General features: G+C 38.1%; 1 protein-coding gene across 4 annotated transcripts in view; it reads left to right on the top strand.

Moving 5' to 3' along the window:
* CadN (neural cadherin) overlaps positions 1-24,542 on the top strand; it is a 494,271-nt gene that overhangs the window by 456,221 nt on the left and 13,508 nt on the right. For all 4 annotated transcript variants that reach the window (XM_019048298.2, XM_019048302.2, XM_019048304.2 and 1 more), the window contains 17 exons: positions 2,667-2,804; positions 11,398-11,584; positions 12,551-12,784; positions 13,241-13,413; positions 13,837-13,986; positions 14,499-14,804; positions 15,507-15,780; positions 16,441-16,649; positions 17,220-17,552; positions 18,373-18,579; positions 19,076-19,353; positions 19,950-20,155; positions 20,562-20,704; positions 21,223-21,483; positions 21,898-22,236; positions 23,435-23,548; positions 24,066-24,252. In XM_019048298.2, coding sequence (XP_018903843.2) covers positions 2,667-2,804; positions 11,398-11,584; positions 12,551-12,784; positions 13,241-13,413; positions 13,837-13,986; positions 14,499-14,804; positions 15,507-15,780; positions 16,441-16,649; positions 17,220-17,552; positions 18,373-18,579; positions 19,076-19,353; positions 19,950-20,155; positions 20,562-20,704; positions 21,223-21,483; positions 21,898-22,236; positions 23,435-23,548; positions 24,066-24,252 — 3,739 coding nt within the window. The remainder of the gene's footprint in view (positions 1-2,666; positions 2,805-11,397; positions 11,585-12,550; positions 12,785-13,240; positions 13,414-13,836; positions 13,987-14,498; positions 14,805-15,506; positions 15,781-16,440; positions 16,650-17,219; positions 17,553-18,372; positions 18,580-19,075; positions 19,354-19,949; positions 20,156-20,561; positions 20,705-21,222; positions 21,484-21,897; positions 22,237-23,434; positions 23,549-24,065; positions 24,253-24,542) is intronic.

The following is a 24,542-nucleotide window of genomic DNA, read 5'->3' on the forward strand; positions in this document are numbered from 1 at the left end:
CATCGGGTGAGGGGGAGGGTCGCCCTCCCCACCCTGTTCTTGCTGTCGGCTATTAATCCGATTAACTCGGTCGAGAAACAAGCATCATAAATTACATTGAAGCTTTCGAAAGCTTTTTTTTTCCTAACAAGACTATTTTTTTCCGCATTATAGTTCCGTTCATATTTTTTTATTCGCCCTTGTTACTGTTGTGCCTTTGATTCTGCATGCTTTACTGTTTTTTCTTTTTTATTTTCTCTGCTAATTATCGTGGGGACGTTATTATTATTATTGTTTTTACCTTCATCCGTGAAAGTTTTCTCGGTTTTTACCCCCCATTATTTTTAAATCCTGCCAGCGCGGGTGGTTTTAATGAGGAGAAACTGGCGGTGCGCGAGTGCAGTTGATTTTATGAAACTTGCCAACAGCGTTTTTAAAGGCACAAACTCGCGTTATTTCCCATGGAAAGCAGAGGCAGTGTGCAATGCAGCCGAACGATAAATGTATCGAGACTATGAGGACGTGTTTATTTAAACGGAACTATGTCCCGCCAAAACTATTCACATAGTTACTTTTAGCATATAAATATGTAATATAAACATTGAAATTTGCGAGAGATTTAATTTTTTCAACCATTTACTGTTACTGAGGTGGCAAATTTTTATTTGAATGTTGCAGTGAATTGCATGTCCCTACAATTTAATCTGCCGTTTTTGATAATCCTTTTGAAATATTCAATTTGCTCACGATAATCCTCCTCCCTCAAACGAGAATTTCATATCGGAAGAAATTTGGCAGCTTTTGAATGCTCATACGGCGTCCCTTCTTTAAGCATTGTTGGCTTGGAGCTTTGCGAGTCGATTTCATTTTCTTGAGAAGCCCCATCAAGCGATCGTCTTTTGTTGACCGAGCCAGTGCTAACGAACGCAAACAGTTTTTCGCAGCCTCAAATTTAATTAATTCGGCGGAAACTCGGAGTAGCGCGTGGCTTTTCAAAGGGTCACTGTTGCCAGATTGTGCTGAAAAAACACATTTCCCCCGTGCAGCTTAATGTAAAATACCCAGGTTTTTTCACACAATCTGGTAACCTTGCAAAGGGATGCCATCGGCCGAATGCACCGAGTTTCTGACGCCAATGATCGTGGTACGTTTGGAGTACAATTAGCAGTTAGGAACTAAAATTCTGTAAAAACTTTCATGCGCATAGGGAAACTAATGGTACGTACGCTGTTTCCAAAGCAAAGTAGGGTATCAGTAGTTCCTATCGCAGAATAAAGTCAATTTCTTGTAACAGGATCCTCCTTTGCCGCCTTCAGGAACAAGGCTGTGACAGAGGCGGATACTGTAGGTTGACAACAATGGTATTTCTCCATTTAAACCTGTGTTGAATAATCGATTCATACCGGAGCCCTTAACCCATCTGAGAATCGATTTATTTCCATAGATTTAATGCAGAATACGAAATTGCCCCCTCCCTGGATCCGACAATTCGCTGTACAGACTTTTAGACGTTACAAAGATCTATCTCCTGATTGAGTACCAATTGAAAACTGGACTGCATTTTTTAATAAGGAACTACGATATTTGGCTCATCAGTAAAAGCACATTTGTGTATAGGGAAACTAATGATGCATACGTTGTTTCTCAACCGAGCCAGAAATTTTAGTTCACATTGAAAAATGCAGTCCAACAGATACCCTTTTGTCACTCTCTTGACTGCTTGCGAGACATTCACTATGCCTCATTAAAGATTTACTTGCAGCTGCCTTTTCTTGAATGAATGAAATAGCACGAGTTTGTTCCTCCAGAAACTCTATTATCGATTGGTAGCTTCATTGATTCGGTGGATGTCTTCATATGTCTCTTTTTGTCTTTTTCTTTAAAAATGTTTTTATGATTTGCATGGAATCTCTCAAGTTCAGCTCCTTTACCATAAACAGCCTCGCTTTGCTTTGTTTTTTTGCTTGCTGCATACTGCTGGTGAGGACTGTATGCTTTTATTAGTATGTATAATTGTTCTCTTGATGTCAATCATCATGCATGTCAGTTACCAGTTATTATTCCTCGTTTCCCCTTGATATATCACAGTCCTATCCTTTTCCTCCTCATACCTACCAATTTCTCATCCCTTTTATCTTTCTCCAGTAGTTCTAGTCACTTTTTTGTATTTTTTTAAGTACATGAATTGAATCGTGCCTCAAAATATCAGAATAATACCACTACCGCATTCTTACATTTCGAATACACATATTCTCGATTTGGGCTCAGAAAGGATTTGAAGCGTACAAATGCAGGCAAAAGCGAGGAAATTTTGAGAGCCCAAGCATTTGCAACATCAAGAGAGAGGTCTATGACAGACGTTCAATTCCTAAGTCCGTCGTAAAACTAAATTCACTTTACCGGCCATTCGTTTACTCCTATGAAACTTCCACCTAATCTTATTTTCAAGAAAAATGCAGATCTCTCATGAAACTGAATCACACATATTAGTAACAAAAGACTAACATTTAAAAATAAGGGTATGAAATGTTCCATAGAAGGACAGCAACTCTGACGCTTTTAATCTTTAAGTAAAATGTAAAAAGTATGAAGAATTATTTTAAAAGAAAAAAAAATATTTTCCCTCCTTTCAGTTTTTTTCTCGTTTCCTTTTTTTTAATTTGAAATATTTTGATTTTAAAATTTAGGTCAATGCTACCGACGGAGATAAGGACAGGCCACAGAACATCGTTTACTTCTTGACTGGGCAAGGTATCGACCCAGATAACTCGGCAAACAGCAAGTTTGACATCAACAGAACTTCTGGTGAAATTTACGTGCTCAAGGTAAGTTTCCTCGCTAATTTAATTAATAAATTCAATAAACTTAATAAATCCGGAAAAATGCTCGCAGCCCGCGATTCCGTCATGAGCCATCGAGTTTAAAAATGCCGCATGAATCATAGTTGGTTCACTTTTTACTAGAAATACATCGATTGACTTGAGTGGCGTTCTTCTTGGATGCCAAGGGGGGCAGCCCCTGGGGGTTGAGTTTCTTGGATGTCAGGTGGAGCACCCCCTAAGGCTGGGCTTATTGAATGCCAGGTGGGGCACCCTTCCGAGGTTTTGTCCCCTAAAAAACACGCATCACATTGCTGAAATTCGTATCCTGTTGCCTGGGTCAATGATTTGCCTTCAATTTGTCGGGTATGCAAAATGACTGTCGCGACGCACGAATAGTGGTATCAGAATTTTGCATTTAGATTACATAGTGGGTTGAAGGCGCTCCTCTGTATCGTATCTGAGTGGCCCTGTACAACGATGTTGACCAGAAATGTTCAGACTTTTGGAGTCTTCAATCGAGCCGTAATTTTGAACAATGCCCGAAGAACATTTTTGCACGTTCCAAGATTTTTTTTTTCTTTCTGTAATTCTTTCTTCAAAAAAGAAAGTCCAAGAACTCGGTTGAGATTGTGGTTTTATGTATTCTTGCTTTGATCATCGTATTCTCGTGCAAGACTGAGAGTCGCCGTTTACAAGATCACAACTTACTCAATAGCGGTTGCAAATTCAATAAGTTTCGCACGGATAAAATGAGCTTCCGACGATGAACTGTGATTAATCAGAATTGAAGAAAAGGTACTTCGTCCACTGATCCATTTTATAGGCGTAGAGCATGGATGTATGGAGCATGTCCTCCGGTCCTAATTCGGTGAAATGGGAAGACAGCCATCCTTGTGATTTAAAACATATTGTCGCCGTCTCATTGACCTGAAAACTCCTCTTCGTAGTACTACCTTGCTAAGGAAAAACGTTGTATGAGCATTTGAATGTTGCCAAATTCTCTCTCGGAAATTATGCGTTTTGAAGAAAGTCATGACTATTTTTCCCTTAAATTTTCAGATATTTCAGATGGCATTACGAAGAAGTTTCTCTGAAAAATCGAAAGGAAAGCACTTAAAGAAATTCCTGAAAATGTGTAATTGTCGAGGAAAATTTGGCAGCGTCTGAAGGCTCATACGACGTTTTTTCTTAACATGGGAGAGTAGCCCGTCTGCAGTAAAGTCCCTTTATACTAAGAGTCAAGACAATGTGAATCCATTTCTGATTGGTTCCCGTATTTTAGGCCTTCATAGTGTCACAAACGGGAATAAATATTACATTTTCACCGATTGCAAAGATTATAATCTGGAATGGACCAGGGAATTACGGGTTCGGCAAGGAACAAACGGAATGAGGGAAGGAACGGAGAAAGGAATTCGAGAATGAGCCGATCAAAGATCACGAAAAACGTTCAATTTCTGTAATCTTTATTCCCGTTTTTGACTCCATGAGGGGTGTTGTCTTGACTCTCAGTATAAAGGGACTCTAGTCTGGAGCGTTGAGCCTCGGCGAAGGTAGAGTTGCGACGACACCGTGAGGATGTGTTGAGAGGTGCTCTCAACAAGTGGTTCGTATGCATGATGGCGTGTCACGGAAGGCTGTTAGGAACACGCGGCGAAAATGAGCCGACACTCGCTCGGCTGGCATCTTTTGTCGGCTAATTACCTGCAAACGTTGCCGGCAGACGGCGCTGTTAAAATCTTATCAATCATTCGGGTGGGTCCCCCGGTCCCACTCCCGATATGGGATTAATCACGGATCCGTCCGCCGTGGAAAAAAGACTCGGGTGGCAAAGTTATCCGACCCGTTCCCCGTTCCCCGGTCCCCGGTCCTGGTTCCCGTTCGCATAATTAATCTTCCCGCTTATAAACTTCCCCCGAACTCGGCTACCGGACTGGTTGCCAAGTTCCCAACGAGTCCATCGCCAGATTCCCGCAAGGATTTAAGGCCAAACGGATTGCATTTTGCAAAAAGGAACCACTAGCATTGCAATGTTGCTAAGATTGTGCAACTTCATTTGTCTTGGAGGAAAAACCCGATTATCCCTTAATAGTTTCCATTTAACTCGCAAAAAACTGTAAAATTCAAGACAAAAATTACCATCTAAATTTCATAGTTTTTCACAATTCCGCATTTTATTGCAAAGGATGAAGTTGCACATCTTAGCATCATTGCAATGCTAGTGGTTCCTTTTTGCAAAATGCAATCCAAATGGACGTATCTATGTTAAAATGAACTGTGTGCAAGAGGAGGGATGGAATGAACTCGTGGAGGCTGGATAAGAAACAATGTAGAAGTGGATATAGTGTAATAGTGGTAGTAGAAGTGGATATAGTGTAGTAGTGGTGTAGTGGTAGTAGTGGTGTAGACAATTGAAAAGCGGGATTTGACATTCGATCAAAAAGAACTGAGCGCTAACTCGCGAGCCGTGGGCATGTGACAAAAGCGTTGTGGACAGGGCTCATGAGTTAAAGCCAAACGAGGACGACATCGGGGACGGCTTCGTTGCCGCTGACATCACTGGTGCTTTCAAATTCCCATTCATTCTAATAGCCCGACCACTAATGAGCACATTCCATCTTTCCACTCGCACATAGCTCCATATTTAACATAAATACATCCAAATTTGAGCCAGAATCTCCAGATTTTCTTACTCCGTGTATTTTCAACAAGTTCAAGAAAAAAATTTCCTCCGTATGAAGGCAAGTCCTCTTTTCACAGAGCTGGTCGCACATTTGAGGCGTTGGGCGCAGAGGCGGCATTTTTTGGTTGCGGTGTGTCAGGATCTCCACTGCTAATTTATATTTTAGAGAGGAAACTATATCGGGTGAATTTTCTACATTTTTCGTTTCCAGTATTGTAAAATCATAAAGAAAATTCAGTTAAAGTTTCAACGAATGCCATACATTTGCCTTTATTATATTTGATATAACTTAAGCTAAGATTCGGAGGCACCGCAACCAAGAAATCCTCTTTTTGCAACAAGCGCTTCATTTTTGGCACAACATTAATTTGTGCCATTTTTTTAGTTCAATGCGCTAGATACATAGCTGTATGTGGAATTTCGAAGAAGAAACTTGTGATCAAAACACTGTAAGTTGGGTTCTATTCGTGCGATACAACTATTTCAACTCCTGTGTGTTGCACAGTATCAAGCGCTTTTGAAGGCGTTTTCAATTGGCAATGCCAACGCTCAATGACAAAACCGTTGTAGTGCGCGATTTGATTTGAGTACACTCTTTTTGTGATACTCGCAAGTCGCAACCTATGAGTGACATCGAGAGAAACAAGAGTGCAGTACATCGAGAAAACTACGGTTTTGGTCGATTTTACCAAAAATTTAGTAGATCAATCGACTCCTTTTGATTGATCTGACCGGTAAAAAGTAACCCGAAGTAACCATAAACACGGAAATTTTTAACTGTGTGCGTTCGATGATACATCAACTTCTAATCAGCATCAGAACTCATCGTTTGTTTTTGCTGGTTTTGAACGCGGTAAAAGTTTAGTGGAAATTATTCTCCGAGACTTACGTCCATTGCGCCTTCAACATTGCGCAATACCCTACGCATTATTGCGAGGTTAGTTTAGTTGCTTAACCCAACCAAACCTAACTTAGCTTATATCTTGATGTACTGTAAAGAGTAACCCTAAGTAACGATAAAAATTGCTAACTCTGTTGTCCCTTCGACAAATATCGACCCGTCAAAATTCGGTGAAATATAAGTGAAAATTATTCTCTGAGACTCACGTCCATCGCGCCTTCAACATTGCGCGATACTTTACGCATTATCTCGAGGTTAGTTTAGATGCTTAACCTAACCAAACCTAACTTAGCTTATCTCTCTGTTGCACTGTAAAAAGTAACCTTGCTAACTCTGTTGTCGTTTTGGCGAATATCGACCCGTCAAAATTCGGCAACGCACCGACGGAAGAATCGCGAAGGTGATAATTAAATTTTATTCAAGAATGCCGGCCCGCCCCGGCCTGGAACGGAGTCGGCCAAGATTGATGCGAATCCTGCAACTGAGCGGATCCGATCGGATCCAGCTTGCCAGATCGTGCGAAAACCCCACATCTCTTACATCGCGCCAAGTATGGAAATATTCTGCGTTTTCGGCTCGATCTGGTAACGACGGATCGGATGAGGAGGAGGAAGAAGGTGGCCCAAGTTTCTTGGCCCTGTCTCGGCCGGGCACCTCCCGCACCCCCGACAACTTTTTTTCGGCGCGGAATCCCGGGAAAAATCCCCACAACTTTTCGCATCCAACTTCCGAACGTCGATCCGGACACCCCCGCCCCCCCACCCCAAGTCCCTCAGGATTCGCATTCTTTTCCCGCCTGAAAAATTCCCCGTTCGCGTCCCTCGGAATACTCCACGCCGAGTTTTCAACCTCGCACAATGGAGTTCCTGGAAGAATGGGGAGTTTGCACTTCGTAGAAGGGTTATTTCATCTAAATCCAAGGGGGCTCACGCTCAAGTTGTTGGAAATAGCCGGCTGATCATCGGAATCGATAGACAAAGCTATAGACAAAGAAGAAGAAACTTGTGATCAAAACACGTGAAGTTGGGTTCCATTCGTGTGATACAACTATTTCAACTCCTGTGTGTTGCACAGTATCAAGCGCTTTTGAAGGCGTTTTCAATTGGCAATGCCAACGCTAAATAATGCTAAAACCGTTGTAGTGCGAGATTGGATTCGAGTACACTTTTGATTATGGGAGCGGGTGTTTGCTATGGACAAATGAGTTAAGCAGTTGAGAAAGAAACACTAAAGAAACGTGGCCCAAACTGTATGTAACAAGGTGGTCGAACAGTGCTGAGTCCACACTATTTCGCGGGGAAAACAAGGCCAAAAAGCTCAACAATTCCAATTTTGAGTAAACAATTTTGAGCTCTATTGAGCACCAGTACAAGAATGGGAGTCAAAGTTTAGCTTCAGAGTGTGTTCAGCTGTAGAGCTCGAGGCTTTTTTACTCTAATTGAAATTGTTGAGCTTTTTGGCCTTGTTTTCCCCGCGAAATAGTGTGGACTCAGCACCATTTTACCACCTTGTTGAGCAATGCACTAACTAACAGCAACCCACGAGAGACCCTATAACTAATCCATTTGTCCTCCCTTATCCCACAGCAACCACCCGTTCAACCCATTAGATCGCTTAATTTTTCCTTCGTCTTCTTTGGCTAGTTTTTCCCATCAATTTTAATATGAATCCCGCGGAAGTGTCATTCAATCAAAATCTTCGAGGGCTGAAGTTGTTGGGAACAGCAAGCTGATCATTGACTTTTATAGACAAAGCTTTAGACAAAGGAGGCAAAGGAAACATCGAGCGATTCTATTATCTGGCAACAATGATGCAGACCCATTAACATTTTGATAGGTGGCCGCGGTCGTATTTACACATTTAGTCCGGGTGCGGAGAGATTGCCAATTCTCTAATATTTTTCTTTATTTCTCCTGTTAAATCTCCATCTTGGATTACGAGGTATTTCCACAAACAGGCAACACTGAAGGACGGTTAGCCGTATTTTGTTGCGTTATGAATCGGTCGTATTCAAATCAGAGGAACTATCTCCGTCGTGATATGGGCCTCGTCATGCATGTGCTTTTATGGGTCCCAGGGCCCACGCCAAAATGGAGGTAGTTCCTTTTGATTTTAATACGTCTAATTGGAGCGTTCTGGGTCCGGTAATTGGACCCGAATACACCCGCCACCGCAGCGGATTATTCCGGTATCACGCGTGTAATGAGTGCTGGTCACACGAGTGTCAGATTTTCAGCTATGGAATGTAACTACCCTCAGGAGGCGTAAATGTGAGGCGTAACGCATGACGCCTGAGGTGGGGAGGAGGCGGGGTTTGGACCGCGAAGCGTTCAGGAGTAATTCCCAAGAAAAACTCATAAAATAAAGGAGGATAGGTACTTAATTATTTCAAAGTTAACTTCACCCTCTTATAAAGCAACTTACATTTTTACTGAAGAAAAAAAAGGTTACAAGGCTCCTGTAACTATTTGATGGACGTCCGTTTTCGTCCCGTTTTTAGTTTTTAAAACCTAACTCTCCTTCTTGTTCCGTCAGGAGATTAATCAAACCGTTTGTAAATTAAAATTTTACAGTTTTTTTTTTTTTTTTTTAAAAATCATTTCTGAAGTACAAGCAACGAACGGAAATGACTCACGAAGACCTAGAAATGACTCAGTAGGCAATTATTCGCTCTCCCGTGCTGTTTTCTGCGTCTCGTGAAATTGAAGGCGTTTTCCGTTTTGCGGTACCTTATAACTCATCGAACGTTCTCTATGCTCCGGTACAAGTATGTAACTTGTAAGATACGCACCCCGTAAATGAATCGGTCGTAGTCAACTCCTATCAAGTCCATTTTCTGAAGATCTCTGACATTCATAAGATTGTTCTTGTCTCAGGACTGATCAGAAACTGACCGCGGTAGGTTTTAACATCGACCGATTCAATGTTTGGTTGTCTGGTGCCTGAACCCATTTTTCATCAATGTCATGTCTCTCTTCTATAATTTGATGTAATATGAATAGGACACTCTGGCTCATGCATAAAATTCCAAATGCAGTCCAAAATACACTGAAAATTTTGTTAAATTCGACAACGCATGCAGTGCCCGTGAGCGGTCATTCAATAGCGCACAAACATCACCCTTGGGGATTGTACTTCATCTCGCATATCAGTTTAAATACACCCTTACCAACAATTCAACCATTCCTCCGTTTTCTTCCTAATAACCCGACAGCTCGACACTTCTCTCTCTTTCATCCCTCCCCGTCGCCCCCCCCCCCCCCCACCGACTGTGATAACTGAACAGTATCGTGCTCTGCGGTCCATTTTGCAATGTCGTGGCGTAATTATCTACCGTGCGAAAATTTCTCCAAAATCGTTCCCACAACTCTGTACGTGATCCACCGCGGGTAAAGGGGCACCGGTCAACAGAGGTTACATTTTCATTAGATCGGGTTCCGCCAAGTTTTGTCCGGAGATAATTTTCCAAGTGCTCATTTCAGCTGTTTATTCCACAAAAATTTTGTTTCCAATACTCAGTGGCGGGACGTGAATGATCGCATGCATCTTGAATGCATCCCCTGAAGTTTAATAAAATTTCACTCGAATAAACATGAAATGGACGTATTTCTATCAAACAGAACTATGTGGAGGTGAGAAATATGGGATATCGACGGTGAAACTACCAAACCACGTATCTCGGTTTGCGACGTCGCAGACTTCCTGCCATACTTTATTTTATAAATGAAAAACTACTTAACGTCCAGTCTTGAAAATTTCTGTGATTTTTCCTCTTCGTGCGGAGAAAATTCTGTGAAAATTTCAAGGAATGATATTGATTTGGTCAACTTCAAAAAAATAAAATGTGAGCGTAGATTTTTAAACACCGCAAACGAGATACGTGGTTTGGTAGTTTCACCGTCGATATGCTCGTTAGTCCTCTGGCCGTAAGAGTGAATGAGAATAATGAAGCGCCAGTGACGTCAACGGAGATGGAACCGCCGCCGTCCACCCTCCGTTTCCGCTTTAACTCATGAGCCCTACCCACAACGCTCTCGTGCCATGCCCGCAGCTCATGAATCCCGCATTCAGTTGGCACATAGTTCTCTTTGCTGAATTTAAAATCCCGCTTTTTCAACTCTTCAAAAGGAATCACGCCCACTTTTTCGTTGTTTCTTATCCAGCTTTCCAGAGCACGCCCCATATTTCTTACCTGCACATAGTTCTCTTTGATAGAAATACGTCCAAATGTTCCATCTCTGGTTGAGACGGGTGTCAATCTCTGATAATTTCCAACCCAAAACTTTTCAACTGATTAATGCATAGAAGGAGATGACGGCATTGGCGATGGGTGAAATTGGGAAAAGGCGGGAAAGTGGTAAACGCCGCGCGGCTGCCGCCGTGAGGAACGGGTGACAAATGACGGGAGGGCGCCCCGCGCGAAAAGAATTCCGCTGCGAAAAGATCCAGATAAAAAACCGCGGCTCCGTTAACTCGTCCCCGATGGGTTTGTTCTTTTTGGGTGGGAGGGGCGCGAGGCGGGGGTGGGGTGAGGGGTGGTTCCTCGCCGTGCGGGTTAACAATGACAAGCGGACAAATTGCGCTCGACCTCCTTGACCCGCTCGTTTGATCGAAGCGCATTGTTGCCAGAGAGTCCTCAAAAATCACCGCTTTTATTCATTTTACCCCCATTTCAAGTACCCTCTTTAATTACAACCTCGATGTTGGATTAAGAGTAACTCATGAAGAAAAATTTATAAGGATTGGTCTGTTCGCTTAAGTGACTCTTACACGATCTGAGTTCAGACTGGTGACGAGGAGATTTTAACTATTTCTAACTCAGATGTTTTTTTCTGACCCATCTATTGTTTTTTTGGAAAATTGATTTCATTCAACAAAATTTCAAAAAAACGTGGCCATTTTTAATTTTTTCGCCCAAGCATGAATGCCTTTCATAATTTTCAACAGCAAAATCAATTGAACTGATATACTCCCGGCAGAATTGTCTTCAACCATGTTTTCTTTTGTTCCAGCCCCTGGACAGAGATCAGCCCACCGGTCGTCCACAGTGGAGATTTACCGTCTTCGCGCAAGATGAAGGAGGTGAAGGGTTGGTCGGCTATGCTGATGTGCAGGTCAACTTGAAAGACATCAACGATAACCCACCTAGCTTCCCGGCAGGAGTCTACTATGGAAATGTTACAGAAAACGGCACTGCAGGTTGGTTTCATTATTTCATCATTGGATCATTATTTGGACTACATTTGCAATTTGGAACTATAATTATAGCCCGGTTTAAAAACATACGTATGCGCCATTAGTTTCCCTATGCACATACGTGTTTTCCAGAAAGCAGATTTTATAGTTCCAAATTGCAAATGCAGTCCATTTGAACGTATATATGCTTGAAAAGGAACTGTGTTGCACGCAAACCCTATTTACATAGTTCCTTTTATCAAAAATATGTCCCTTTCAAAATAGTTAGGACCTTCTCCTTCAAAGTACTCTCTTAAATTTAGCTTTTAAATAAAAACCATGCAAGAAATAGGCACACTAGAAAATAGACGACTTGACTTCTGAAGTCAAAATTTTCATTTTTTTTTAAAGGTGCATTTCCGGTTTGAGAGCACCAACGCCTATAGAACCATGTAAAGAATTATAAAAATAAAAAAATTAATACAAAATGAACATAGCTGAAGACTGAGGATCAAAAGTAATTTTACAAAAAAATTTCTTCAGTTCTCTTTTATGTTTACCTACCTGCATATGATCTCATATCCATGTGGGGGAAAAAATTCGAAAAATTAAATGTCTTCCTTAGTTTTATAACAACCGAATTTCTTTAAACAAAAGAGAGAGAATTCCATAATTCCTGCTCTCTTAGATGATCTGCATCATATAATGTTACTTTGCCTCTCAATACCTTTGTAAATCTAATTCATTTTATATACTTAAATATATGGCAAATAGCTCTTGTAGCAGTCATAATATTCTCTAATATAATGTGTATTAAAAAAATTAACAATAAACAATAGTGTATTTTCTTGTGAAATTTTTAGTGTATTTTCTTGTGAAAATACACCAAAAATCATAACGAAAGATCCTTTTTTTTCATTTAGTAGGAGTAGGTACCTTTGTGATTTGTAAAATTTTGTACTCATGATATTTTTATCTCCTTTTCTACAGGCATGGTAGTCATGACAATGACAGCCATCGACTATGATGACCCTACAGAGGGGACGAATGCCAAACTTACCTATTCCATTGAGAAGAATGTCATCGAAGAAAAAACTGGGTCTCCGATCTTCGAGATTGAACCGGATACGGGTGTGATCAAAACAGCCGTTTGCTGTTTGAACAGAGAAAGTACTCCTGATTATTCGATACAAGTGGTTGCAATGGATGGCGGGGGGTTAAAGGGTAAGAATTTCTGTTGTATTATATTTTTGAGGTCTATACTAGGTACGTCTCACTGATCTGAAGTTATATAAAATTCTAACAGATGTATTTTCCCATTTTTATCTAACTTTCGCTAATCGTATGACTGATGCCTGAGAAATTTATTTGTAAATGAAGAAAGTTAAAAAGGAGAAGAACCTAGTATTTTGTCACAAGCATTTGTGTTCATATAGAAAAACCAATTGAGTGAATCAACAACAATAATGAACTACCTCGTAAAAATGGATGATTTTTGGAGGTACCCTTACGATTTGACCCCGATTATTTGAGTACTTGATTCTTTGTCAACAACTGTAAGAATAACCATTGAGTTTGTTACTTTTAGCTCAGAGTCCTTTCAATTTCAGTTTTTTAATTACCAAGGTCATATAATCAACTGTCATTTGTGACAAGTAATTCATGCAAATATGTTTGCAGGGACCGGGACAGCTTCGATACGAGTGAAAGACATAAACGACATGCCACCATTATTCACGAAAGAAGAATGGCTTACTGAAGTAGATGAAACGGATGGAATCAATCTACCAGAGACACCCATTCTCACAGTCACAGTTCATGATGAAGATGAAACGAATAAATTCCAGTACAAGGTATGTAAATCTGTTTCATTTCAAATTCAGAATATTCTTACAAGAAGATGGATCTTGTCAATCGGAGGGTTTCATTCTAAGTTACCTAAGTTCTTTCATTGAAAGCATTACAATTTTCAGCCTATCCTTTTGAGTAAGAGAGTAATAAATGAATTAATCATTTAAACCCAGTTTAATGAACTTGTTTGATCTGAACTCCAAGCAAATACAATTTCTTATATGGTCTCCTAATTTCAAAATTGTTCCTACAGATTTTTTTTTTTTTAAATTTCTCCAGATCTTTACTTAAGTATATCTGTGATCAAAATTGTCTCTATTCGTTGTGTTTTTTAAATCTCTTTCAAAGAGGAATTGGTCTGTCTGTTTTCAAATTATACAAATTTAATTTAAAGGATTATGAAATATTCACCTACCATTTTTCAGGTCATTGAGAACAGTGGGTATGGTGCTGACAAATTCACCATGGTCAGAAACAATGACGGAACAGGTTCTTTGAAAATTGTGCAGCCTTTGGACTACGAAGATGCCTTACAGAGCAATGGCTTCCGGTTTAGAATTCAAGTGAACGATAAGGTATGTGCTTTAATCAATGTTCCATGAAAACACTCGTCTTTTTTTGCGTCATTCAAGTGCTGAACTTCCCAATGTGGTGTAATATTGCAATGACATTAAGGAGTCTAGGCAGAGAATAAGAAAATATTTCCTTATCATCTTTTAACTATTTAACAAATCATGATACTTTTTCAAATTGGTGTCTATATTTTCATGACACGTAGTATTTCTATAAATCTACAATTTTGCAGCTGCCATAATTTCAGTACATTCTGATCTAAAATTGGTATGTATTTTATACCTAGCACAAAAATTGCAGATTATCAATTCTGAAAGTTACACACCCAAGATTATCATGAGCAATTGATGCACCGTTTTAAAGCTAGTAAATAGTTCAATTTTCTATAATTCCTTGCCAATTCTTATCATGAGAGTTCCAAATCAGTTATTGCTATAATGCAAGAGGCTTAATATGATTAGTTTATTACCTGTATCAATTTTTTACTTCATTCATTATTTTTTTCTCTCTTCAGGGAGAAGATAATGATAATGACAAGTACCATGTTGCGTACTCATGGGTGGTGGTGAAACTGCGTGATATCAATGACAATAAACCACAATTTGAACGTTCGAATGTGGAAGTCCTGGTTCTTGAAAACGCTGAAGTCGGGAAAAGTTTAGAAGTTTTCAAAGCAAGTGACCCTGATCAGGGAGGAAAGAGCAAAGTATCATTCGCCATTGACCGGAGCTCAGATCGGAGAAGACAGTTTGCCATAAATCAAGAAGGAGTAGTCACAATTCAGCGACCCCTTGATAGAGAGGAAACTCCTCGCCATCAGGTAAATTAACCATTTTTCGAGGCCTTTCCGTTTTGGTCTGTTTGAAGCTCTCCACTTAAAAAGAGCCCAATACGAAAATTATATGAATCATCAATCATTTTTATGAACGAGGATTTATACGTTTATCGTCACCTAGGAAGTTAAATGTGAAGTTGCTGGGCCACTGAAGTTTTCTATAGTTCAGTATCGCTTGTTTTCAAGTTATTTTAAATGAAAAAAATTGGTAAATAAATGAATAATAAGAAATAGAAAAAAATTAGAAGGTCAGTAATTAAGGGCAAAATTCAGGAAGTGTTTCTTTTTAAAAATCATCGAATTTTAGCAGTGGACGCAGTAATGCCTGGTGTCAAATGATGAAACTTTCAAGTATTATCGGGTTTGAATGAAACATCACTTTTCTTTTGAGTACCTCCAAACTCATTGATTTTTTGTGGATTTTACTTTTTTAAACAAGCATTGCAAGATTTCTTTTTTTTTAAATTAAATTAAAGCTTCAAAATGTTTTATAAAACAAAGAAAAAGGAATTGAAGCTTCAGAATTTTTTTGTATTGTCTGTTGTTTGATCCTCTCCAAATTAAAAATTTCAGTACCACAAAAGCACTTTCCATTTTTGAATTTTGTACGTCTTTGTAGCATCTACCTTTCATTTGATCAATTCAATTTCATCTCTTCCATTGATCAATCTCACTGTCAAATTGCAGGTGAAAATTCTGGCGATAGATGATGGTATCCCGCCCAAAACAGCAACGGCAACTCTGACTGTGATAGTGCAAGACATCAATGATAATGCACCTGTATTTTTGAAAGATTATCGTCCAGTTCTACAGGAACACGTTTCACCAAAGAAAGTTGTTGAATTATTAGCAACGGATGATGACGATAGGTCTAAAAGCAATGGCCCTCCGTTTTCATTCCGTATGGACCCAAGTGCCGATGAAGTCATTCGAGCTTCATTTAAAGTTGAACATGATCAGAGTAAGTGATCCTTTTTTCCCGAGACGTCCAATTTTTGTAGACAGAAAACTTCTTAACCTCTATATTCGATCTTCAGGGGCTCAGTATAGAGCCTTGCAGAATGCTTCTCTACCTCCCTCTGCCATTTAATGTGAACATATTACTATTTTTTTCAGCTATTAAGAGAAAAAGACTCTCAACTACTGACCTCCATTTTTAATATATTATAAAACACATAATATAATTTATTCTATCTTAACAAACACTTTCAAAGTACCTTACCTCACTGCAGGAGAGATTAAATGTTAATTTTTTCATTAAATATTGTTTTTTACTTTACAAAATGCCTCAGATATTGTAGATAAAGTGAACTTCCCTATGAGGTAACATTAATGTAAATTTCATTTTTTTTTTTCAAATTCACTATGTTTTGTAATAGTGTATCTCTTACATGGCTAAAATCTGTGCGATTTTGAAATATCAACCATCTAGTTGAAGATTTTTTTGGTAAAGAAGCTTAAGAATTTTTTTTAAAAGTTACGGTAGCCAAAAATTGAAGGATTTCCAATAATTTTCGGGATTTCCATGAGAATCATTTTGTAGTTCTAATAATTGAATTATTCATTCACTTCAATTAAAATAGAAACTTATCCCGTATTTCTTTATTTTTGTCATGTTTAGAGGGCGCTAATGGTGATGGCATGGCAGTTGTCACCTCTCTGCGGTCGTTTGATCGTGAACAGCAAAAAGAGTACCTGATTCCAATTATAATCAAAGATTCTGGAACTCCAGCCATGTCTGGAACCAGCACATTGACTGTAGTGATTGGTGATGTGAACGATAATAAAATGCAACCCGGCTCAAAGAACATCTTTGTTTATAACTACCAGGTAAAGATAATTAAATTCTATCACTTTGGAAAACAAAACCAAAAAAATAGTGAGATTTAGAAGAGGAAATTTGGCTAATGTTGCCCAGCAGATTTTTCCATATTATCAAGGAACTTAAAATATGGAAAAAACGTTACGCCAGTCCAGTGGACATTGTCAATACTTTCGTCAATAGGACTAAAAGTTTTAGGCTCAGGTATATTTTTGGTGTCGAGATCTTGGAAAAATTGGGAATTTTTTCTCTTCCTGCTCAGAGATATTTTTTTTTTTTCATAGTTTGGTGGTCTGTATTAACTTGTCGCCAAAAAATCAGCCAAGAAATGTGAAAACTAAATATTTTGGTATGAATTTCTGTGGGAAGTTGAAGCTTACTAAGAAGGAATGTGGGGATTAGAAAGAGAACCTAAGGTTTTCTTGTGGGAACGCAGTGGCTGTGTCGCAGTCCCTGAAAATCAGGGAGAACTGAGAATTTAAGCAAATCAAGGATTCTAGAAAGCTCAAAAGCATCTGCAGCGTATCTAACATAAATCATATTTCAAGGGCTTATTACATTCCTTTCACTCTTTTCAGGGCCAAGCTCCAGACACTGAGATCGGTCGAGTTTACGTGTACGATTTAGACGATTGGGACTTGCCGGACAAGAGATTCTACTGGGACACAACAGAGCACCCTCGATTCAGACTAAATGAAAACACTGGCATGATCACAATGAAGCACGGGACATGGTCTGGTACTTATCACTTACGATTCAAAGTGTATGATCGGAAGCATACGCAAAATGATGTACCTGCTAACGTAACGATTACAGTCAAGGAGATTTCTCAGGAGGCTGTATACAAATCTGGTTCAATAAGAATCGCTGGAATAACTGATGAAGATTTTATCAGAGTATGGAATTATAAGGTAATGATCATTTAGTCTCCTCTTTTTTTTTTACTTATAATGACTATAGTTAGAGCTTTTTAGTGAATGAAGGAAGCAGTAACATTTTTGTGATTTTTATTAGAAATAAAGATTAATAATAATAATTCATTATGTTAAGTTTTGGAGCTCTAAAAATGTTTGAATTCATTTTGTGAAGCTGAAAATTAAACTCTGAATGTTAAATTTTTTCACATTCTGCAACGTGTTTTGCACAAAATCACCAATAATTTAAATTCAAAATTGCTACTCACCCTGTCCATTCACTGCTGGTTTTATTCTTGGTAAGATCTCTTTTGAAGTGATTGAGTTTAAATTTTAGGTAAAAGAGACTAGGGGGTACATCTTGACAAGAATAATCATCCATGTTATCTTTAAACTCACCAATTTTTTCTTATTTTTCTACATAAAGTCAATACAAGGAACTTAGGAGCCTTTTACAATCATTTAGAAAGAATGGTTAAAGGAAGAAAGGGCTAATTTGAATAATGGAAGATTTTATTTCTCAAGTTTTCATTATTTTTAAGTCTATTCCTTCCAAAAAAAAGGTATAATTACTTTTTCTTAAGTGATGAGAAACAATGAATTTAATGCTTGTTTTTTTCGTACTAATTTATTAAATTATGTCGGAAAATTTTAGCATAGAGAATAGCAGGTCTTTCAACTGAGGTTCGATGTACTTATTGAGCTAATTTTCACATTTTAATTTTCTCTTTTATCCGAAAATTTAAAAAAATGTATTTTGCTCAACAATGCTTTTAGTGTTTTTCTGTCTAATAAATATTTTCCTGTAATTTTTCAGACCCAGAGTACTGTCAGAAGCAAAGCTGATCGTTTTAGAGACAAATTAGCCGAATTGTTAAACGTTGAACCAGAAAATGTCGATGTATTCAGTGTTCAGCTCCGTAGGAAGTATCCTCCACTGACAGATGTTCGATTCTCTGCACACAGTTCCCCGTATTACAAACCGGTCAAACTAAATGGATTAGTTTTGCTACATCGAGAGGAGGTAATGCTTATTTTACCATTTTATATTTTAGGATTTTATTTTGGAGAATAGTTCTTAACAATTCTTGTTCTATGATTTCAAACATAGGTTTTAAGTTTCGGTTCATAGCTCAACAATACCCGAAGCATTCACATCTTTTCAAAGCATTAGGAAAATGATGCAGAGAGAATTTGAGTTGTAAAGTTGTTGAGCAATTGCTTGTTTCAATAGCTTAATTTTACAAGAGCAGCTAAATCATCGAGCTAACACTTGGGGTTTTAAAACAACTACTATCATAATTTAAATTAAGACCATATATTTCTTAATGTAAAAATAAACACGATTTTAAAAGTTAAATTGATTATAGAACTTTGTAGAATCTACTTTTATCAAAGTATTGTCATGCTTAGAAATCTAAGGTGGTCGCAGTAATCAATCTTCAAGTGTTTTTTTCATCATTTTTTTTGCATTAGCTCGTTTTTGTCTAATTTTGTATTCCTTTGAATTCAATTCCCAGATTGAAAAAGAGGTCGATATTAACATAACCATGGTTGGGATCGATGAATGTCTGCATGAAAACGTGAATTGTGAAGGCAGCTGCACAAATCAGCTGGATGTCAACTCGTTGCCGTATATGGTCAATGCCAACAAAACAGCACTTGTTGGTGTCCGAGTCGACGTCATTGGAGAGTGCACTTGCGGAGCAAGAAACTTCACAAAACCCGAAACTTGTAAAGGATCACAAGTTCATTGTCATAATGGTGGCCGATGTACGGAAGGAAAATACGGTGTCAGGTATGCAGAAAGTAAATTGTGTGTTGGTTTTGTATGAATAATTTTCTGTTGCCAAGTGTTGGCCACGTAGGTGTGATTGCCATCAAAGACTATCCAAAAAGACTTGAAACTCAAGTTACAATGGGAAGACACTCTCTTAAGTTATTAATTTTCACTGAAACACTATCATTTTCATATCAATCTTATGCTAGAAAATAATAAAGTAGAAAAAAAGTTGCAGTATCTGTAGTAAGGCGTAAAGAAGGCTTTTGAGAAATTTCGGAGCATAATGTGAATGTGTGTCCATCTTTGCGGTTCTGTACATTACTGTTTTTTTAAAGCTGTGCTGAATTTTTGTATCTAATACCTGAACTTTCTCTTAAAATTGGTTTTTTTCTCAAGTCCACCACTAGTTCACTTTATTCCAGTGAGGTTTAATCTATTTTCTATGAAGGAGAAAATTTCATTTTCTCTATTCCAAAATTCAAGTAAATCCTTCTCTCATTTAGTCAGAAGCTATATTTTTGAAGGTTTACAACTGATACCAACTATTAAATCTTTATTTTTTCATGTTAATCTTTCATCTTAATTTTATTTTCTCTTGTGTACTTTTGCAGTTGCAATTGTCCCTCCGGATATCATGGGCCTAGATGTCAGCAAACTGCTCGAAGTTTCCGCGGAAACGGCTGGGCATGGTACGACCCTCTCGACATGTGTGATAACTCCCATTTGAGTCTCGAATTCATCACCCGTAAAAGTGATGGACAACTCTTGTACAATGGACCAATAGTGCCTCCTGAACCCGAAGAAGTTCTGGTTTCAGGTAAAATTGCGATTTTCATCCTAAATTTGTTTTCAACGCACCTTAAGTTTTGTCCGAGTTTAGGCATGTTCACAGCAAAGTTCTTTAAATTATTAAGCTGGGAAGCTCCAGAAAAAAATTATAAAGCTCAGTAGTTAAATATTTAGTACTTATTACATTGTTGAAGTGCGTAATAGAATTTTCAAGGCTATTGTCTAATTCTGAGTTCTGTTTCTTTTTTATGTAAGAAATTCTCAACAGTTTCTGGGTATAAATACAATTTGCTAGTAGAAATTTTGTAGCATAGAAATGTATTCACGTTCTTTTGTCAAAGAAACGACGAATTGTGTAATAAAAGTTGCCTTTTAGCTCTCCAAGTTCAGGCGATCTTTTTCTTAATTAATGTATGCGTATGTTTTCTTTTCAGATTTTATTTCATTAGAGTTAGAAAAGGGTCATCCCAAATTGTTAATAGATTTTGGATCAGGTACTCTTGAACTTAAAGTGAGAACATCGAAAACATTGGACGATGGTGAATGGCATCGATTGGATGTTTTCTGGGACACAGAGGTAAAATGAAAAAAATGTTTTCCTACATTATTTGCTACCCTTTTTCATTAGGTACTGAAGATCAATCATGTCCATTTGCCTCGGATTTAATTTTTGTTCTATTTCGAATTTCCATGCAAGCTTTTGTAAACATTGGGAACAATAGTGTAGCATGAGCCAATACTTTTTGTTCATCATTCCGCATCACTTTTTAAAAAAAAGCCACTGTAATCTTTAATATTTTACTCGTCCCAATAAAAGGAAATATTACGGACATTGCTGTCACCCCTCAGACTCCTGGAGAATTTGATTTTTTGGAAGCAGCCTTTTTCTACCCTTGCACATAAATTTTTGTGATAACCCACAATTTTTCATAATATAACGGAGAAAACACGTAGAGCCTTTGTTGATTTCTAAATCTTATTTTGAATCTAAACTATAGATCTAATTTTGATGCATGCTCCAGCCTTGGTTTTTTTTTGTAATCTTCAATTTTCCAGTGATCATAATGCTGGTTGTTTTTTTATTTATTGTTACAGATGGTGAGACTTGTTGTAGATTATTGTAAAAGCGCTGTGATCTCAGAGCTGGAGGATGGCTCTGTACCCAAATTCGACAGTTCAAGTTGTCAGGCGCAAGGTTTCATACCTCCGTTCAATGAATACCTGAATGTAAACGCTCCTCTGCAACTAGGTGGTCGCCACACCAGTGAAATCAATCCTGCCCTCTATCGGTGGAAGTATGTGCCTCATGGCAAGCCATTCGACGGTTGTATCAGAAACGTCATCCACAATAGCAAAGTGAGTCGGTAGAGCTTTATTGTCTTTTATTTTTGGTGTTGAAACTTGAATCACCCACCTATGAAAAAAGATAATCTCAAAACCCTGGATTTTTTTTTTGAAAAGTCTCATGAGTGCTCATGAAAAATCAGAGATGTAAGATAAAGTTTGATAAACAAGTGAGAGAATGCAAACTCCTAGAAGAGCTGTGAGAAGATAGGATTCTGTGGCGGTTAGGTTCTTGTAAGAAATGCATATTATTTGATATCCAAAAACAAAATGTGTGGTCATGAGTTTTTATTCTCTCCACGACAATAATTTATTTTAGCAAGGAAGGTGAAATTTGACCTCTAAAGCAAGAAAATCTTCCCAGCTCTCTCCAAAAGCGATACATAGCTTCATTAATTATAAAACTAATTTTTGTGTTTTTTCTAGCTCTACGACCTAGCCCAACCTGGTCTCTCCCAGAACAGTGTTGCAGGTTGTGCTCAAACGGAGGAAGTTTGCGCCGGAATCCGATGTGGAGATCATGGTGTATGCGTTGGTAGTTTGGCCGAAGTTCGATGCGAGTGTTTGCCTGGCTTCACTGGACTATCATGCAACATGCCAACAACCCCAATAACTTTCAAAGCCCAGAGTTACGTCAAGTATGCTCTCTCTTTTGAACCAGATCGGTTTAGGACGCAAGTTCAATTGAGGTTCCGCACAAGGGAAGTTTATGGTGAATTATTCAGGGTCAGTGATCAACACCACAGAGAATACGGAATTCTTGAGGTAAGTTGATGAAATTTAATGGATTTAATATAGATCAGTGCCATACTTGGCCTTAAACATTTAAACTTCATGTCTGCTGAACCAGAGAAATCTAAACCAATGTAATTTTTAAACTTTAAATTGTTTCTTTCTTTAAAAAGACAAAAGTTTTACTTTTTTACCTCTTTCAGTAAACTTAGACTTCAATTTACAAAGGTAAGGAGGAGTGTCGTTTTGGGCCTTTTCCGGCCCCACCTGGATTTTGCTGAATGTTTCATATTTTCAAAGTACTAGTCCTAGGTAGACTTTATGCCAAATATTTAACCGAACGGAGCCCATGCAAAGGTGCAACAACGCCTCAAACCCAGAACCTCGGCATCGAAAAATAGTTATTTTCGTTGACTTTTTCGACTGTGATCACTCTTTCAGCAGATGATTCCTATGTATTTTTTTTGCGTATTTTCCGTTTCTGGCCTTTTTAAAGGCCTCCGATAAATTTTAAGGGGCCTTATGGCCCATTGTTGCCATATTTGGCCCATTTTTAGGGGTTTTTTTTTCAATTTTACACACGCAGAAATCAATTCAAACTAAGAGCCGTGTACGTTTTTGAAAAGAACGCAAAAAAATGAATAAAAAATGTCCAGTGAAACTTTTTCCTACGTTGCCAAATTTTCGAGAAAAATCGTCCCAAAGAGCCAAAAATGGCATAAATTTGATAAATTGCCACGCTTAAGGTTCGAGAAAGTGGAGTACAACTTTTATATTGACGTACGTAACAGCTCTTACCTATATATACAACATATCAAAAAATTATAGTTGTACCTGGATTCCCACGATGTGAAAATTGACCGGGATGTCGATTTTAGCGGCCTTTCTTTACTTGAAGGTAGCTCTTTTGAATGTTTCTCGACCTTTGTCACCCTATGGGTGTGTACTATAAGTATTTTTCTACGTACTTTTCATATCTGGCCATAAAAATGGCTTCCTGTGAATTTTAAAAGGCGTAACAGTCCATTGTTGCCAATTTTCACCAATTTTTAGGGGTTTTTTCAAGTTTACATGTGTGAAACTTAATTTAATCTAAAAACCGTGTACATTTTCGGAAAGAACGTAAAAAAATACATAAAATGTGATTTGTAACTTTTCCCTACATTGCCAAGTTTTCAAGAAAAATCGTCATGAAGCGCCAAAAATGCCAAAATTATTGCTTTTTTTTCAGATCAAAGATAGCCGACTTCACTTCAGGTACAATCTCAACAGTTTAAGAACAGAAGAAAAAGATGTTTGGCTAACTGCAGTTGCTGTGGATGACGGCCAGTGGCACACTGCCAAGGTAAGTTAAAAAGCTGAAAAAAATAGATTTAAATTAAGTATGTATGTATTCATTTTCAATTCCTCTGAAACGCCTGGAAATAAGTGTTTAAGATTTTAAGTGTCCAATCTGTAAAGTATTCTGTAACCTTTGAGCAGTTACGATTTCTAATCAGACAAAGTAGACAATCGCTTAGGGCGGTGGATTTTTTTTCCTATACTTTTTCTAATCTTCATATCCTTTCATTCTGAGTTGTCGAGTACTAAGAAATAATTCTAAAGGAAATTAAGATCTTTTACCAGCAGTAAATTACACCCACATCACATACTAGAGGCAAATATTTTTCTGTCCAAAATGACAATTATAGCATGACACACTTTTCTGGTCGTGCATACAACTTTTCAGTAATCAAATTTTGGTTGTTGTTAAGCTTTAATGGAATCTTTAGAAGTTCAGGAGCTGTCACATATCAAGAAATAATTTCCTGGAGCGTTCTAATTTAATTTATTCTTTCATTGTCCATACGTTTCTTCAACAGATTACTCGGTATGGATCAGCGACAATGCTAGAACTTGATGGAGGAGAGGGTCGCCGGTACAATGAGACGTTTGTGTTTGAAGGACACCAGTGGTTAGTTGTCGACAAACAAGAGGGAGTTTATGCAGGTGGTAAAGCAGAATACACTGGAGTACGAACTTTCGAGGTGTTTGCTGACTTCCAGAAAGGTAGGCTCCTTTTTTTCTAATATTTTACCATGTCTCTACCTTAGATTAATCTAGAATGGAGAATTTGCATATATTTGAAATTTAATGAATCTCGTGTATAAGTTGAAACTATTGATTGGACTGAGCATATCATATTTTTGGTTTTTCTGTTAAACAGTTAATAGACAAATTATGACGACATTATCCATTTTTCTAAAATACAAGTGTTTAAATGGGAAGTACCACCTGATGACATCACAAGGTGGTACATTATCTTACTTTTCAATATTTTTCCACTATTTTCTGTATTT

This window comes from Bemisia tabaci, chromosome 5 (genome assembly GCF_918797505.1).
Source record: "Bemisia tabaci chromosome 5, PGI_BMITA_v3".
Taxonomy (NCBI): domain Eukaryota; kingdom Metazoa; phylum Arthropoda; class Insecta; order Hemiptera; family Aleyrodidae; genus Bemisia; species Bemisia tabaci.